The following is a 17,249-nucleotide window of genomic DNA, read 5'->3' as shown; positions in this document are numbered from 1 at the left end:
AAAAAAAAAAAAAAAAGTAACGTAAGTTGTCAAAGAAATAAGCAAAGCATGAGGCTAGCCGTCATCTCAGCCGATCAATCTTTTGTTAATTTGGGTTACCTTTCCCGCTGATTGAGTTTATTTCACTAATAAGTAATATATATGCGCATGCAAAGACAAATGAAGGAGCTTCATAATTTGTCCAAGACAAGCCTATAATCTAAAATGTGTTTCACATGTCATCGTACCCATAAAAATTAACCCACTTTTAGCCTAAAGGTGCCAAAATTAACCTCAATGTAAGATATTCGTATTACAAGTGGTTAAAAGCTAAGCTTGCACTAGTGGTTAGGCAACAGAGTACCTGCTGGTACATATTTTTGGTTTGGTAATACTTACTATTATTATTATTTGATAGCTACAAAAGAGAAGAAAATATTTAAACTATAAAATATTTAAACTATTAGGATATGATAATAGAGCTATTAAATTTTTGACAGACAACTTATTTTTTAATTTTTTGAAAATAGATTTGTTTAAAAAAATTATACTAAAAAAAAGTAACGTTTAAAAAACCTACACTTTAAAAAAAAAGTATGATTTGAAATTGTGATGCAAACGGGCAAAGCAAAATGAAAATTTAGTTCAAACAAATCTTTGTCTCCATTATGAATATCTTGAATCCTGCATTCAGTGATTGATTAGTCAGATGACATGTCGCATTGCTGCTGATTGCCCACTTTTGAAATAAAATATGCTTACTATTTGTCTCTTTTGTTAACAGGATGGGAACGCTACAAGTACAGGTTTAGAAATTTATAAGTTCAATTTTATCTGTCGTGTATTTTTTTGGGAAAGAAAACTAGCACCTGCCAATAATTCACTAGTTATTCTAGTCTCAAAATGATAGTGTTGTTTTTGATATTTAAGAATAATAAGAGATGAAAATGATAAAATTTATTATAGTCGAATAAGAGATCTAGAGTTCAAATTTTATCTACGTCAAAAATCGATTAAGGTTTAGCTTGCAGTAACCGGTAGATATCATAGGTTAAACTCTATTGTTTATATCTATATATATAAAAGAATTAAAATATATCTTAACTTATGCCTTTAAGATTGTCTAAACAATGTTGAAAAAAAAAAATCAAGAAAAATAAAATAAGTGCCAAAAGTTTAGTCCTAAAGCATGGGAACAAAGTGGATAAGATCCCAAGACGAGAATGAAGTGAAAGCAACTACGTTAAGAAAAGCAACATTCACTCATTCATTCTCACACTCTAATCATTTTTTAAAAAAATTAAAACAAAAATTTTATTTTATTTGATTAAATAACTTTGGCGCCGATTTCCTAGCGTGATCTAAGGCCAGTAAAAGCGCGCCATTTGCGCCTTCTCTTTACCCTGACATTTTGACAAAAAGAAAGGAATATTGCAAATTTCAACGAGGGAAAAGGTTGCCGTTATTTTTGCAGTTTTTTTGGTTTCGGTTGGCTACTTCCCACCAAAACAAAGACCCATAATCACTAATCATGGACTTTCTTTTTTCCATTGACGTGGCATTTTAATTATTTTTTTTCATTAATGGTCGGGCATGAACGAAACCAACAAAGAACAACATATGAGTGGCACTAGTGCGGGAGTGTCTCAATGTGTTTCTTAATTGCCATCTACATTCATTATGGTTCATTTTATGATAGTACTAAATGTGTAATGATCTATGTATATCAACTTTAATTGATGGGTATGGACGTGTTTACATCGTATTTAATTTAATGCATTGAAATATTCGACCAAAACTATGTCATCGAGAAAAGGAGGGATTTATGAGTGACAACATTAGAATTTTTGTGATACTTTTATAAAGTGCTTCAATGATATATAGGAAAAGCACATTTCACTCTCTCTCTCTCTCTCTCTCTCTCTCTCTCTTTTGCATGGGCTATCAAGCCTATTAGGTTTAAAATTATGATTACAAAATGCAAAAAAGGATATATATATATATATATATATATATATATATATATATATATGTATGTATGTATATATTATTTCATTATATTTTTTCACAACTTGTTAAAGTGGTAAGTTATGAGTGATTGACAATNTTTTAATTTTTTTTTTTTTTTTTTTTTTTTTTTTTTGGAGAATCTAATTATAACCAGTTATGTCAACTATTATGATTTAAAAAAAAAAAAGTTTATTTCTAAGTCTAACATTACTCATTAACAATTATGGTGGATGGGATTTGGGCCATTTGGCCGTTGTAACAGGAGCGGGATTTGGGGTTTATCTTTTGGAATTTGGCCAAACCCGAAATGTTGAGACAAGATGCTAGGCCTATGAAAAGTCAAAACCCTAATTTAAAAGTAACAATTTAATATAATTACAATAAACAAAATGATGCATGCAAGAAAAGCCATAATATACGCTATAGTAATTGAGGTTCGTCTTCCTATATAAATGCATGTCATTGTTGAATCAAAGTCATAAAAACTAATTCAAAGTTAAAACAAACTGAGCGCATTGGTGCTTTAGCAATAGCAAGTACCAATGAGAATCATGATTAAGGGAGCTTCTTTCTGCCTCTTGTTTTTCTTGTCTTCCTTTGTAATTGGCTTGGACACTGTCCAAGGCAATCCCAACTATAGAGATGCCTTAGCAAAGTCCTTATTGTTCTTCCAAGGCCAGAGGTCTGGGAGCCTCCCTAAAACCCAGCAAATCACTTGGAGGTCCAACTCTGGCCTATCTGATGGTCTTCTTGCCCATGTATGTTATTGCCATTATCAACCTTTTGTTTTTCTTTCTTTCTTCCTTTTATTATTATTATTATTATTATTATTTATTTATTTATTTTTGTTGTTGGCTCACTTGCAACAAATGAGATATAATATTTGAATCTAATTTCCTCATAGAGAGATATAATAATAATAATATTATTATTATTATTATTAAGTTATGACTTATAAGACTCTTTAAATTTAACCTTTTGTTGTGGGTTCCAGTTAATTTAACTGGTAAATTTTCTGATAGTTGTGTAGGAGATTTAGGGTTCAATCTCCGCCTACACCAAAAACTGATTAGTGTCTTGGTTTGATGATAAAGAGATATCATCATGAGCGGATGTCATAAGTTGAAATCCCCTCTCTCTCTCTCCAAAAAAAAAAAAAAAGGCTCTTACTTTTGTTTTGTCACTAGGGATGCCTTTAATCCATGCTAAGCTAATTCAAGTTGTATATGTTTTAACTTTGATACCACACTTTTACTAGGAGGATTTATCTATTTTAATTTTTTTCTTTCCTTTTCTTCTCATTTATTTAAAATAACCCCACAAATGTGATGGTAGTGATAAACTATTAAGTTTAATAAACCATAACTTGCATGGTCCATTATTTCTTGAAACAAAAAGAAAATAATTTGAAAAAAATATTAACTTATAAAACCATTTTATTAAATACTCTTCTCACAACATGTGAGTTTTACATATGCGAGATTCATATATTCTGAGAGGGGTACTTCATGAAACGGTTTTATAGATATGATATATTTACTTATTTTTTGGGTTTGGTGTTCCTTATTTTTATGATTATCTTTTGATAATTCAATTGTTTGTGTGAGATCAAAAGAAATACTTTGTTTAATTTGGCAGGTGAATTTAATTGGAGGCTACTATGATGCTGGGGACAATGTCAAATTTAATTTTCCAATGGCTTTCTCCACCACTATGCTATCATGGGGCGCACTAGAATATGGCAAGAAAATGGGCCCCCAATTACAAGAAGCAAGGGCCGCAATCAGATGGGCCACTGACTACTTCCTAAAATGTGCCACTGTTACCCCTGGTAAGCTCTATGTTGGTGTTGGTGATCCAAACGTGGATCACAAGTGTTGGGAGCGGCCCGAGGACATGGACACAGCTCGGTCCGTTTACTCGGTCTCTCCTAGCAACCCAGGTTCAGATGTGGCTGGTGAGACCGCAGCTGCATTAGCTGCTGCTTCCATGGTTTTTAGGAAGGTTGATCCAAAATACTCAAGATTGCTATTGAAAACAGCAAAAAGTGTCATGCAATTTGCAATGCAATATCGAGGCGCCTATAGCGATTCACTTGGGTCTGCAGTGTGCCCATTTTATTGTTCATATTCTGGATATAAGGTAAGACTGCTTGTAGTTGAAAATCATGATGCTACATAAGTACATATGGTTCCTATGTAGTGTGTTAATTGAACCTACTTTGCTGTTTATGGCCATTTTGTGAAATAACTAGTGGGTCTTTCTTTGGGAACCTAAAAAGGCCCAACTGTCAAAATATTGGGCCAGTATAAAGTAGTCCAATAAGATGGTTTTTAATGTCTTTCTGGTATTCCAGCCCAATGGATTGCCATCCATAAATTATTACTGTTTGATATTCTTTACTTATCAATTCTGTTCATGTAACATTTGTAGGATGAACTGCTTTGGGGAGCTGCATGGCTTCTAAGGGCTACAAACGATGTTTCTTACTTCAATTTCTTGAAATCACTGGGAGCTGATGATGGAACAGATATCTTCAGCTGGGACAATAAATATGCTGGTGCTCATGTCCTCCTATCCAGGGTAAAAGAGCTATTATTGTATTGCAAAACTAAATAAATTTTACTGACAATATCATTATCAACTTCTTACGTTTCTATATAAAATTTGTGTCAGTGGTAATTAAGTAATAGGATATTTTTCAGCTCTTCATAAACTTTTAACATATTTGAATCAAGTAAATCTAAATATTTCTATCAAGGCTAGTTAAAGAGCTTGACGAGTACATTTACCAAACCCAAAAAAGCCAACTCTTTTTTTTTTTTTTTTTTTAAAAAAAAAAAAAAAAAAAAAATTTGAGCTTGTTTTAGTGGACTCCAATCTCCAAACCAAAAAAAAGCAAAATTTTTTTTATATGGTATTTTCAGTTAATAAGTACTTCAACAAAGTTCATCTAAATGTCTCTCTTAACAATTGATATGCTGGTTTCCTTCATGTAGAGAGCCTTGCTTAACAATGATAAGAACTTTGATTCATTCAAGCAACAAGCTGAAGATTTCATGTGCCGGATTTTGCCCAACTCTCCCTATACAAGTACACAATATACACAAGGTAAAGATAGCTATTAACAATTTTAATAGTAATTTTGTGGTGTCGTGAGTTTTCTATTAAGTTTGGTATATGTCCACAAATATGTAATCATTTCCCTTTATTTATGAAGAACCACTATAGAATTGTCATGTTAAAAATACTTTTACAATTGTTTTAGATAAATTTAAAATTAAAATTTTAAATATGGATGAATTATCATTTTCATCCTTAAAGTTTGTTTTTGTCAATTTAGCCCTTAAATATTTACATTTCTCTTAAGTAGGTTATTCTGTCCATTACTACTTATAAAATTGTAGGAATCACAACATCTAATGCGATGTTGTTTTCCTAAATTGAATGACAATTATTGGACAGAAGATCCAATTGATAAGAATATAAAAGTTTAAGGACTAAAGTCACAAAAAATTAACTTTATGGATGAAAATGAAAAGTTATCCAAACTTAAAGGATATATTTTAGATTTTAGCCAAATTTTTACGATACTTTGTGCACCACTTTTCAATCTTTTCCAAATTATTTATCTACAATTGCATTATAAAGGTCAGTTATTATACAGTTTGTTCAAATTTATTTCAAGTGGGCTCGAAACTGCCTCAATTAAGATGATATTTTGATACAACATTAATTACAAGTAAAGAAATTCACAATTAATAATTATGAAAAACTTACTTGCATCAATGAAGCACGAGCTGTACAATGCTTTGGGGAGACTCCTCAGTCCTCGCAAACAACTAGAAAACAATGTCTACTCTACTCTTAAGTCTAAAGCTAGATATGAGAGCAAATATGTTGATTAGAATGTTCTGTGCGTATTTTGTCCCCTTGACTCCTGCTTCAAATTTGGATATATTACTAACCACAAAACCCTCTAAAATGAAGGTGGGCTCATGTACAAGTTACCTGAAAGCAACCTTCAGTATGTTACTTCCATAACATTCTTGCTCACAACTTATTCCAAGTACATGTCTGCGACAAAACACACATTTAACTGTGGCAGCCTTTTGGTCACTTCAAGTTCCCTAAGAAACCTTGCAAAGAAACAGGCAAGTAATTAAAGAAATTATGTTCTAATTTTCACTTGTTTTGTTTCTATCTCCCTTCTTATCTCTAAAGAGAATAAATTGTGGAAATTACAGGTTGACTATATATTAGGTGTGAACCCATTGAAAATGTCATATATGGTAGGATATGGGGCATACTTTCCAAAGAGAATTCACCACAGAGGATCCTCCTTGCCCTCATTGGCAAGTCATGCACAAGCTATAGGCTGCGATGGTGGTTTCCAACCATTCTTCTATACATCAAATCCTAATCCTAACATCTTGACTGGAGCCATTGTAGGAGGTCCAAACCAAAATGATGGCTTCCCAGATGATCGTACTGATTATAGTCATTCAGAACCTGCCACTTATATCAATGCTGCTATTGTTGGACCTTTAGCATACTTTTCTGGGAGCTCCACTACTTGATGGGATTTTCATCAACTACCAATTCATTGTATATACATTCTTGTCTCAAAAGAAGAATGCATTGCACAACGTACACTAAGAATATGTTGATTATATGGTTATGTTTGGCTTTTTTTTTTTTTTTTTTCAGTGTAATCCGATAATCGGATTGTCAGTGAATTGAACCTTTGAATTAGTTCTTGTAATTCATCTTTATTATGGGAAGAAACACATATGGAAAATTGACTGTTTCTTGTCCTTTTTGATATGGGATCTTGAGAACTTTAAAGGTTGTTGGATGGATCCATAAAAGTGTTTCACCTTTGTGGTTTTTCTGCATTTGCAAGGATGATGAGCGTCGCTTCTTTATTAATAGCATCAGGTGGGAGAAATTATTCGAGGTGCCCTAATAACATTCTTAGCCCATAAATGATAAATCACTTCATTTCTTACTATATCAACCCTCAAATATTTCAATGTTAACAAATTATAAAGCCGGCCATTGTCATAACTATCTTTTCTCTAAAGAAAAAAAGAAGTCATTGTCATGAGATATGGTGGCAAACATCATTCATTATCGATAGCACCAAAAGCGCTGAGATAATGACAAAAATGAGGACAATATATGTGAAAAAAAGAAGCAATTAATTGACTATTTTGAGTAATGCCCAAACGAGCTGAGTCGAGTATTAACCGTTTAAATTTGTTTATTTAATTTTATTTTGAATATGAACCAAGCTCAAGCTCATCTTTAAATAAAATTACATGTTTTGGCTAGGTTCATTTACTTGTCAAGCAAGCTTGAGCTTGTTCATGAGTTACTTGATTAACTTATTATTTCCCTATATATAGTAAAATCATGGTTAAAATGTTTTAACTATTTATAAATTTATGAATTTTTACTACATATGGATTGTTTATGTAATAAATAAACTAGATTCTCAAAAAAAAAAAAAAGTTATGAATAAACTACAAATAATAATTGTATATCGTATGAACCAATTTAAAAACTTATACAACCAAATTTCAAGTCTATATATAAATATATTTTGTAATATATAGAATTATATATAATTAATTAGAACTCTCATGTTCACGAGCTTATTCATGAACACATTATTATGTTTAAGTTTTGTTCATTTAATAATCGAGCCTAAAGTTGAGCTTGAGTTTGACTTGTTTACTAAATAAACGAACACAAAAATGGTTTTTTCACAAGTCAAGGTTGAAACTCTCTAAAAAAAAAAGTTTGAGTTGTTCATAAACAGCTTAGTTTATTTACAATTCAAAATTTTAAGAATGTTATAGTGACTTAAAGCAATTATGAAAAAAATTATTAATAAGGGATATATAGTTTTCTTTTTTTTTTTTTTTTGAGAAGGAAGAGACTGAGTTATTTTATTCCAAATCGGCGGCTAAATCAACTTGAACAAAAGAATAAACTGATGGTGGAACATTTTCCATCCATATTACACTATCTGAGTAATTTACTACTAGTTTAGTCAAATAATGTGCAACTTTGTTATACTCTCTCTTAACATGAGAGTAGGATAATTCAGAAAAAAGGTTCTCAAAAACACACATCCGAAATAAGCAAACCATAGGAAGACAAGCTCGTCTTCAAACCTTTCATCACGAAGCTTGAGTCACCCTCAACTACCACTCTATCGAAGCCCAGCTCTGCCACGAATTCTAGACCTCTAATTGCTGTCATGGCCTCCACTTCAATGGACTTATACACTTGATTCAATTGTTGTGACATTGAATCGATGACCTGCCCATTGCTGTTTCGAACAACGACTCCAATACCCAACTTGTTTGATTCCAAGAAAACAGCACCATTGCAATTAACCTTGAGGACCTTCGCTTGGGGTGGCTTCCATTTATGTCGCTGAGTTGGAAGCTAAAGGGGTGCAGCGGTTGCAGCAGCAGGTCGGACAGCCCAAAACAAGCAATCAACCGTAGCTTCTTTCAATGATTCCAGGACTGGTGAGATAATATTGGGAGGGTGTTTTATGGGCAACCAACGGTGCTGGGTGGCGGAAATTTTCTGTTGTTTCAGGACAGAAAGCACGTTACCGAACCAGCTGGTTTTGAAGGAGATTTATTATCCCTGAAACTCAATCCCGGAATTTTAGGAAGAGTAGAATCTCTTCGGTTCAGCCACCTTTTCCAAATCAGCCGTTGTTGGGTGTCTTGATATGGAGCCAGAATGTGGTGCCGCTCTGAGATAGGAGCCGAACTGTTGTTTATCAGTGGTTAGAGAGCTCTTGCTTCGAATCCAGAAAACAATCAAACTCGGTTGAAATAATTTGAATGACTAATTCAAAAGAAATAGGAAAAAAAAACCTTTAACCAAACCTAAGGATAATTTATCTCGATTTTTCTAAAATTGAATCTTTTAGCACGACTTGATCCACAGCCATAGAGAGGAAGATGATAAAACATGAGATCTCAAGACACTAACAGCCTCACTAATACATATTTAACAACATTCATTAGAGTTGGAAAATTTGATTTGAATTAGAGAGAAACAGGGTCACAAACCTATAAAGGCTCAAACATTTAGAAGAAGTCACTCTTTCACTCATTAGCAAACTTAAAATTAGCTAGTCATTGTAAATATTTTTTTGTTAGTCGTAAATTTGCTCGCTACGTATGAAAGTTTCAATTAATTTATCTAAATAAATATATATTTACAAAATAAAAGTTTCAAACATTATAAATTACACAAATTTTATATAAATATCATTTTATTACAAAGATGAAAGAACTATAAGAATTAAGTCTCATGCCTTCTTTGAAGGGAAATTAAATCTTAATCTCTGTGATTCTATTAAATTTATTGGAATGGTAAATAGTAACACATTAATTTGCAGTACTATTCAAACTTATAACCTTACCCTCCACCTATTTTCATGAGAGTAAGAATTGTCATTTGACCCAAAGTTCATTGGGTTAGTGATAAGATGATCTTAAGCTTAAGCCTCTATATATATATATATATATATATATAAAGAATGTCATAAAAAATACAAACAAAATAAAGTATCTAAAATTTGAATTCATATATATATATATATATATAAAGAATGTCATAAAAATACAAACAAAATAAAGTATCTAAAATTTGAATTCACAAATCCTTATAAAATTTAACTTTGAAGAGACTCAACATAACCTCTTAACATAAACATATATCAATTAGCCTAAAAGGGGGTTAAGTACAACTCCAACAAAAAATATGATCCCGGATATCTCTTCTCTAATCATGAACATGAATGGATGGTTTGCCACAAAACTTGGTCGTGGAGGTGGACGTGAAGCGAGCTGTACAGAGACACAAGTAGCAGCAGCAGCTTTTGTACCTTTCTCATTAACTTCAATACAAGACTCTTGAACAATGCTGGAGACGAAAACTTTTCCACTTTCAAGAGATTCAATAATTTCTGTGAAATCCGCAACCGTCTCAAAAGGTAATGTTAATCCAAGATTTTTCATAATTTCTTTAGCTTCAAACCCATATGAAAACTTGAATTTTGGAATCAACATATCAGAAAGATGTATTTTTTGTAGATCAAAGCATTTATCTAATAACTTTGGGTTGGAATTAAACCTTTGAATTACATCTTGTAACCCATTTTTCTCCTTAGGAAGAAAGACATACATAGAGAATCGCCTGTTGTCTTGTCCTTCCTTATATGGGATCTTAAGAACCTTAAATTCTTCGAAGGATCCAAAAAAATGTTTCACCTCTGTTGTGCCGGTCATGAAGGGAACTTTAATTGGTTCTCCAACAAGGGGATAAAATTTGTTTGGTCGTGTCCTTTTAGCATTAAAAGGATATAACCAAGCTCCCTTGAAATAGAGTGCATTGGCAAGGATGATTATTGTTGCCCCACTAACAGCACCAGGTGGGAGAACTTCTTTGATGAGCCCTTTTGTCGCATTCTTAACCCATAAGTTCACTTTATTCCTTACTATCTCAGCCTGTAAAAATATTTCAAAGTTGATCGATTAAAAATATTAAAATATTTCGGTTTTCAGCAATAAGTAGTTCATGCATGTACCACGATACTACAATTGGTATAATATTAAAAGTCTCAAACTTAAGTAATTATACCAACCTAGCTAATTGCATCATCATCCATTTCATATACTAGTAATATTAAAGAACTAAATGTAAAAAACCCACAGTCCATGCATGCACAGTACAAAGATTAATTGCGATGAAAAAGATGAGTTTCATACCTCATTCAGAAAGTCAACAGCGTTGGCTTCTGCTTTGAAAACGGTTTCGGCAATCTCCTTGAAGGAGGGTCTTATAGCGAAACGTTGATCAATCCAAACCCCATTAAGAGAAGACAGAATCAGACCTTTGGTGTTCTCGGCTGGTGCAGCAGCAGACATCATCAGAGAGGCCTTGGCTTTGAGATCATCCATGTCCTTTGCTTCAAGGAAGTCCAGCAGTTGCTCCAACGTGCGACCTCGTGAACCAAAAGCCAGAATGCTCAATGCAACGACGATTGACATTGGAGACATCACGAAATTTTTGTTCCGCCCCTTACTGATCTGGTCGAGCATGAGTTGCCTAGCCATGAGCAAACAGTTCTCCATCTTTTCCTTGTGTCCTGACTTAAGACCAATGTGTTTGACAGTGAAGGGTTCTGGTAGAATTATTATATGAACAAAAGGTATGTAAAAGTGAGTTAACCTTCCAATGTGGGATTGTATCCGCTTAAATTGTTTTGTTGTCCCACATCGGTAAAGGGCGAGACAAAGGTGCGGTCCAATTCCATATATTTAATTCAATCCAGTTGGTCAATTTCTGTCTATTTTGGCCGAATTTGGTCCATATGGTATATTTTGCTCCACGTTGGTTCATTCCAGTCCAATTCAGTTCATGTTGGTCCAATTTATTGCATTTGGTCTATTTGATCCACTTATGTTCATTCCGGTCCAATTCAGTCTATTAAGTCAAGTTCAGTCCACTTTGGTCCATTTTTAGGTGAGTATAAAGTAAAAATAAATAAAATTGTTATATTTATTGTCTCTTGGTTCTTTAAGCGAGAGTAGAATTGAACCAGTTTACCAAAAAAAAAATGTAGAATTGAACCCTTTATCAGTAGAGCTATAAGTTTCTTAATTAGTTTTATTGATGCATTTTAGATTTTGTTGTTTTGTCTTTTAAACTAATAAAAAATATGGCTCCAAGGGCATTTTCTGTGGATAACCTTCAACACCACGATTGTCAATTTTTGTACCGTCAATTTTTTTTTTTTGGAATATAATTTATGAGGAACATGATCCTCTATAGTGTACGTGACAATCTGCACACCTTTCAATTTTCGATGTTTAATTACTACTGCTCAGTGCTTTCATTAAGGCAAGAGTGATTATGCTAAAGTGATTATTTAGATCTTGAACCAACGGATATGCATAGAGTTAGATGGTAGGACACATTATTGGAGTTAAGTACATCAAACTATTAACAAGAGAAAGCTTTTTTTTTTTGGGTGTAGGGTAGCAATCCATTCAGCTATGATTATGGCTTACGGCTTTTACCTACCACTACGAGTATATATGTGCCCACTTTGGATAAAAATGAAAAATTATTTGGTATTTTTGAAAAGCAATAACGAGGCGCTCATTCCTCACGCATGCATGGTAGATCTCACTATAAATTTAATTAGTGGGATCTATCATATATGTGAGAGGAATGCTTAGAAAGTACCTAATGAAATGAGAAAATGCATATGTATTTTCAATCTATGTCTGTTTGCTAGGATACACAAACACAGGCACAAACATGGGTACGAGTATGATACAGCGACGCGAAATTTTTTTGAAAATTTATAATATGTTATGGTAAATATGACACCGTTACGATGTAGGTTTAACACGGATTCGACATGAGTACAACACTCCAAATGAAATGTATACTTCCTAGTCGGTTTGTAAGATTTATGTACCTATTAAATTTGATAAAATAGCTGTGAACACTTTTTAAAACTCCCCCTTGCATTCATTTTCATCTAACATGCATCAACAAACAAGAATTTATTTCCTATCTGCGTTCTTCAGAAAAAGAAAAAAGGATCTTTGATTCTGTTGGGTCTTGGGAGGAAGACCTGATAAATTATTTGAGGGAAGCTTGGTCTAACGATTAGAGAAAAACTAAGAATTTTGGTGTGCGTTTAGTTTCATTATGTTATGTGGGTCTTTTATGGGAACGTTTGTTTATCTCTTCTCTAACAGTAGATCTTAAGAACCTTAAAATCCTTAAAGGATCTATAAAAAATGTTACTCTTCCAGTGGCGGTTCCAAGATTTTTTTCTAAGGGGGTCAATAAGAAGATACATCTTAGGTAAAATATGAATGTTACGGTTTACACGATTTCCTTATTACAAATTTGTCTATAGTACATACTAGTAGTAGAATAAAAAAAAAATTAGAGATTCAATTGACATATTTTTTCTTAATATAATGAACATGTTAATTATGTTAAGTAAATTTTAATTATTACTATTTAAAATACTTTTATTTATTAGTTTAGGACAACTATATGTTCACATTGTACTATCAATGCAAGATTTACATTGCAGACAATTATACTATACACGTTTGTTTAGAATCAATGTAAGATTTACATTATAGATAATGATACTATACACATTTGCAAAAAATATACAATATTGTACACATTTGTTTAGAAACAATATAAATATACAAGGTAAACTATGTATTTTCTATTAGTTTATTTCAAATTTGTTAAGATCTAAATGGTTTTTATTTATTTAAGATTTAAGATAAAATTTTTTTTTTTTTACTTTTGNACACCACGTATTTTGTCTAACACCTATTATTAAGATATGCAATGAAGAGTTAGTGTGTTACTCGTGCACTATGTTACTACCACAACGTGAAGTTCACTGATGTAGCGGACAAAATGGGTTTTTGCCCTTTTCGGGCAAATTAAATAGCTTTATTCTCCTTTTTTCCAAATTAATGAGGAAAATGCTCATCTTTTAAAACTCGATTTATGATAAATCGAGTTAGAAAAAAAAATTTTCTAAAACCCTATAGTGGCATTTTATAGTAATGTTTTAAGGACTTATAGTGACATTTTTTAATTCGACTTCAATGAAATTGATTTCATGAAAGTCGAGTTAAAAAAACGCCACTATAGGTCTTTAAAAACGTAACTATTGACTAAGATCCTTGGCATCAACCCAGTTTTAAAAATAAATTATTTAAAAAAAAAAAAAAAAAAAAGCCTTCCCTTTAACCTTTATCGTCCCTACCCTCTTGCTCCACCACCATTCCCATCTTTAATGTCAGCAATGACGACATAATTTACAAATAGAAAAACACTAAAAGTTTGTAGTTAATAAAAGCACACCAAAATAGTCTTTAATTAAATACTTACCTATCATTGTAAGGAAATCCAGACAAATTAGCTGCTTCAGTTAAAGTTGTTCTCCACCTCTGAACCTTTTCTATGTCATCTTTAAATTTTTCTTCATGTCCAGCTAGGGCAATCCCAAACTCTCCATCTTGTTTACGTATTTCTGATGGGCTCACCTTGTAAAAAATTAGAAAAACCAATTGGCCATTACTCCTCCTACACTCAAAAATCTTGACGAGTTCATTCAAGCACCAAGTAGAAGATGCAAAAGTTTTAGAGAATATAACAATTGAAATCATTGACGATTCAATGGCTTTAACAAGTTTCATTGAAATTTCTTCTCCCCTCGGAAGGTCATCATCGATAAAGGTGTTAAAACCCTGATCACACAAAGCCTTATATAAATGGCTTGTAAAATTATTACGAGTATCTTCACCTCGAAAACTCAAGAAGACATCATAGTCCCATCGGTGGGCAGAAGAAGAAGAAAAGGCTCCTTCCTCAGTCAAGAAAACCATTGATATGATCTATTGATTGAAGATTGAGAAGATGAAAAAAGAAGAGCAGAAGGTAAGAAAGATCAAAGATGTGACGAAATTAACAGAAATGATAAAAGATGAATGAAAGCTTGCAATTCAAGTGGAGGTTCACGGAGGAGTTGAGGGCACTAAATTTGAAAGGTTTTGAGTACGAACTTTTGATTGGGAAATTTGACAAAAGAATGATGATTTACAACAAGTGTACTAGAATTGAATCTCAGAAAGAAAAAATCAAACTGGAAATATGGAATTGATAGGGAAAAAGAGAAGTAGTACTCACTACAATATGAAATAAGAAATGGGTCTAGATGCTTGTGAATCGGTGTTGGCGGCGGAGATCGGTGCTTGTGGATCGACGGAGTCCGTGCTTGTGGGTTTTGATTCTTGTGGTGGAGATTGGTGCTTGTGGTGGATAAATTATTTGACCATGAGAGGAAAAGGAAGAAGAAGACGCTTGTGGAGGGAGGTGATTTGACCGTGAGGAAAGGAAGAAGGAAGTGTTTACCGTCACACCGTGAAAGGAAGAAGAAAGAAGTTGAAGAAGGACAACGCTTGGTCTCTGAGAAATGAGATAAAAACAAAGAAAAAGCGATAAATACAAAAGAAATGATAAAAAAAGATAGGAACAAAATTAAAATTTAAATTTAAATTTAAAATTTAAAATTTAAAATTTAAAATTTAAAAAATATTATTATTTAGTGTAAAATAAATAAAAAATATGTTTTAAGCGTAAAATAGTAAGAAAAATTTCGCCGACTGATGCAAGTGCTGGCACTTTTTCACAATATATATATTCTATTCAAAAGTTAGTGACTCTTTTTTTAATTTTTTTTTTTAATAATAATAATAATAATATAGTCGCTATAAAGAGTCAGTTGACTCATGACTATAGAGTGTCAGTTGATTCTTGACTTAATGGTGCGTGGTTGGAATTTTTCTCATTGCAATTTTCCGCCAAGGGTGTCCTACACGTTCTGCAAGTTTTCACCAAGGGTTTCCTATGCGTTTTGCAATTTTCTGCAATTTCCACAAAGGGAGAAAGTGGGAGTCTTCTTTTTTTTTTTTTTTTTTTGACAACACGCATTCATGTGCAAACATTTTGTGACTTCTGTCCTTGAGCTTTAAAAAAAATAATTTGAGTACTCTCTCTCTCACAATTTTTTTTTCTCTTTTGCTGAATTTTTTATTGTTTCTTAGTACATAAGCGTGTCTTACACTTAAACTTCTTGTACGTAAAAGTATACTTTGCGTGTAGGTTGAAAAACGTTAAAAAGGGTCTGTAAAATATGAACGTATATAAAAGTTAAACAAAATTAATGCAAACCTGTTGCTGTCAAAGACTGAAACTACACATATAAAAGATTAAAATAATCTTAAATGAAACGTGATGCCCTCAAAGACAATCACAAAGAATCAGCTTTAACTTTTTTTATTATTTTAAAAAACAGAGTTATTAAAGTCTAAACGAAAAATTGTTAATATTGATTTCCATTTAAAATTCATATCTTATATAACTTTTTTATTTACCATTAATAATTTAACACATAATTTTTATTATCAAATTATTGTGAAAATATTATTTAAAAATGAGCAATTGTCTCACATTACTTAAAAGAGTGTATTGTGTGTAGTATAACTTGTCTCACCCTCCCTTAAAAATTACCATGATTTTTTAGTAGAGTTGTGATGTGTTTTTGTGTTAAAATCCATTTCTCTCTCCCTTATGTGTGTATATTTGTTTCTAAAAAAAAAAATTATTGTGAAAATTATTCTTTATTTTATTAAGGAAAAATACTAACTCCACAAACTATTTTATAAACTTTTTTACAAACTGCTAGTGTGATATTAGTGGCGGATCTAGATGAGAACCTGTAAGAATTTATTAGAATCTCACATCAGCAGTTTGTAAAAATTTTGTAAAAGTGTTTGTGCCTTTAGCATTACTCTTTATTAAATTGTGAAAAAAAAAAAAGTAAAGAAGAAGTTTACCTTCAATTAGTTTGAAGGAAAATTCTTTTAACTCACCACGTGGTGATTAATAAAATTATCCACATATATTTTTAGTCATAGGACAAAATTTGGATACAAACTTGTTGAATCAACAATAGTAAGATGACATATATCACTCTTATGTAGAGATGGAACCAAAATTTAGAGTTTCGAAGCACTTGCATCAATGCTTGTATAATAGAAAAAGTATCACATTTTGTCAACTAAGCCCAAAATTCACTCATATCAGACTATGCAAAATTGTGTAAAAATACATTGTTGCTACAATATTTATGTAAATTTATACTAGCACTATTCATATTATATTTAGTTTTTATTCTTTTTTTATGTATGTCAAGGATGAAAGAATAAAGTAGATGGTGATTATTATTTGTGAAGAAAGAGAAACTATTAAAAAAAAAAAAAAAAATTTAATATTTTAAAGAAATATAGTGTAAAGTAGATAATCTGATATGATGTGTTTTGAAAAGTGAATATGTAAAATAAAAAAAGTAGGTTTTTATGTTAAAATATATATAAATTTTTTCATGAGCTAATGTGAATAGGAGACCAAAGTATGAAAAAAAAAAATCATAAAATTCAAATTTTTTTTTTAATACATTGCAATACACTAGTCTATTAAAAGAAGAAAATCAATGGTGCAATCAGTAAAGTGTCACAAATTTCATTCTTAATATGAAAAAACATAAAGAATTACATGAAATAATTTTATTTGTCATGGGCTACTTTTATAAGTCAAATGGG

General features: G+C 31.8%; 3 protein-coding genes across 3 annotated transcripts; 1 reads left to right on the top strand and 2 right to left on the bottom strand.

Moving 5' to 3' along the window:
• Nucleotides 1-2,473: 2,473 nt before the first annotated feature.
• Nucleotides 2,474-6,860, top strand: LOC111991560 (endoglucanase 9). The gene is made up of 6 exons (XM_065768056.1): nucleotides 2,474-2,747; nucleotides 3,628-4,131; nucleotides 4,423-4,572; nucleotides 4,989-5,100; nucleotides 5,980-6,143; nucleotides 6,237-6,860. The coding sequence occupies exons 1-6, from the start codon at nucleotides 2,532-2,534 to the stop codon at nucleotides 6,567-6,569; spliced, it is 1,479 nt and encodes a 492-aa protein (XP_065624128.1). The 5' UTR covers nucleotides 2,474-2,531; the 3' UTR covers nucleotides 6,570-6,860.
• A 1,258-nt stretch (nucleotides 6,861-8,118) lies between these two features.
• LOC136065207 (serpin-ZXA-like) lies at nucleotides 8,119-11,165 on the bottom strand. The gene is made up of 3 exons (XM_065768054.1): nucleotides 10,800-11,165; nucleotides 9,777-10,538; nucleotides 8,119-8,439 (listed from the first exon to the last, which is right to left on the bottom strand). Exons 1-3 carry the CDS (start codon nucleotides 11,163-11,165, stop codon nucleotides 8,119-8,121), a joined length of 1,449 nt encoding a protein of 482 aa, XP_065624126.1.
• Nucleotides 11,166-13,811: 2,646 nt separating this feature from the next.
• Nucleotides 13,812-15,116, bottom strand: LOC112040779 (TMV resistance protein N-like). The gene has a single exon (XM_065768055.1). The coding sequence runs from the start codon at nucleotides 14,472-14,474 to the stop codon at nucleotides 13,974-13,976; it is 501 nt and encodes a 166-aa protein (XP_065624127.1). The 5' UTR covers nucleotides 14,475-15,116; the 3' UTR covers nucleotides 13,812-13,973.
• Between the last annotated feature and the right edge of the window lie 2,133 nt (nucleotides 15,117-17,249).

Source organism: Quercus suber, unplaced genomic scaffold (genome assembly GCF_002906115.3).
Source record: "Quercus suber isolate HL8 unplaced genomic scaffold, Cork oak 2.0 scaffold_883, whole genome shotgun sequence".
Lineage (NCBI taxonomy): Eukaryota > Viridiplantae > Streptophyta > Magnoliopsida > Fagales > Fagaceae > Quercus > Quercus suber.
Note: the sequence above shows the minus strand (reverse complement) of the source record. Positions and strands in the feature narration are given on the sequence as shown.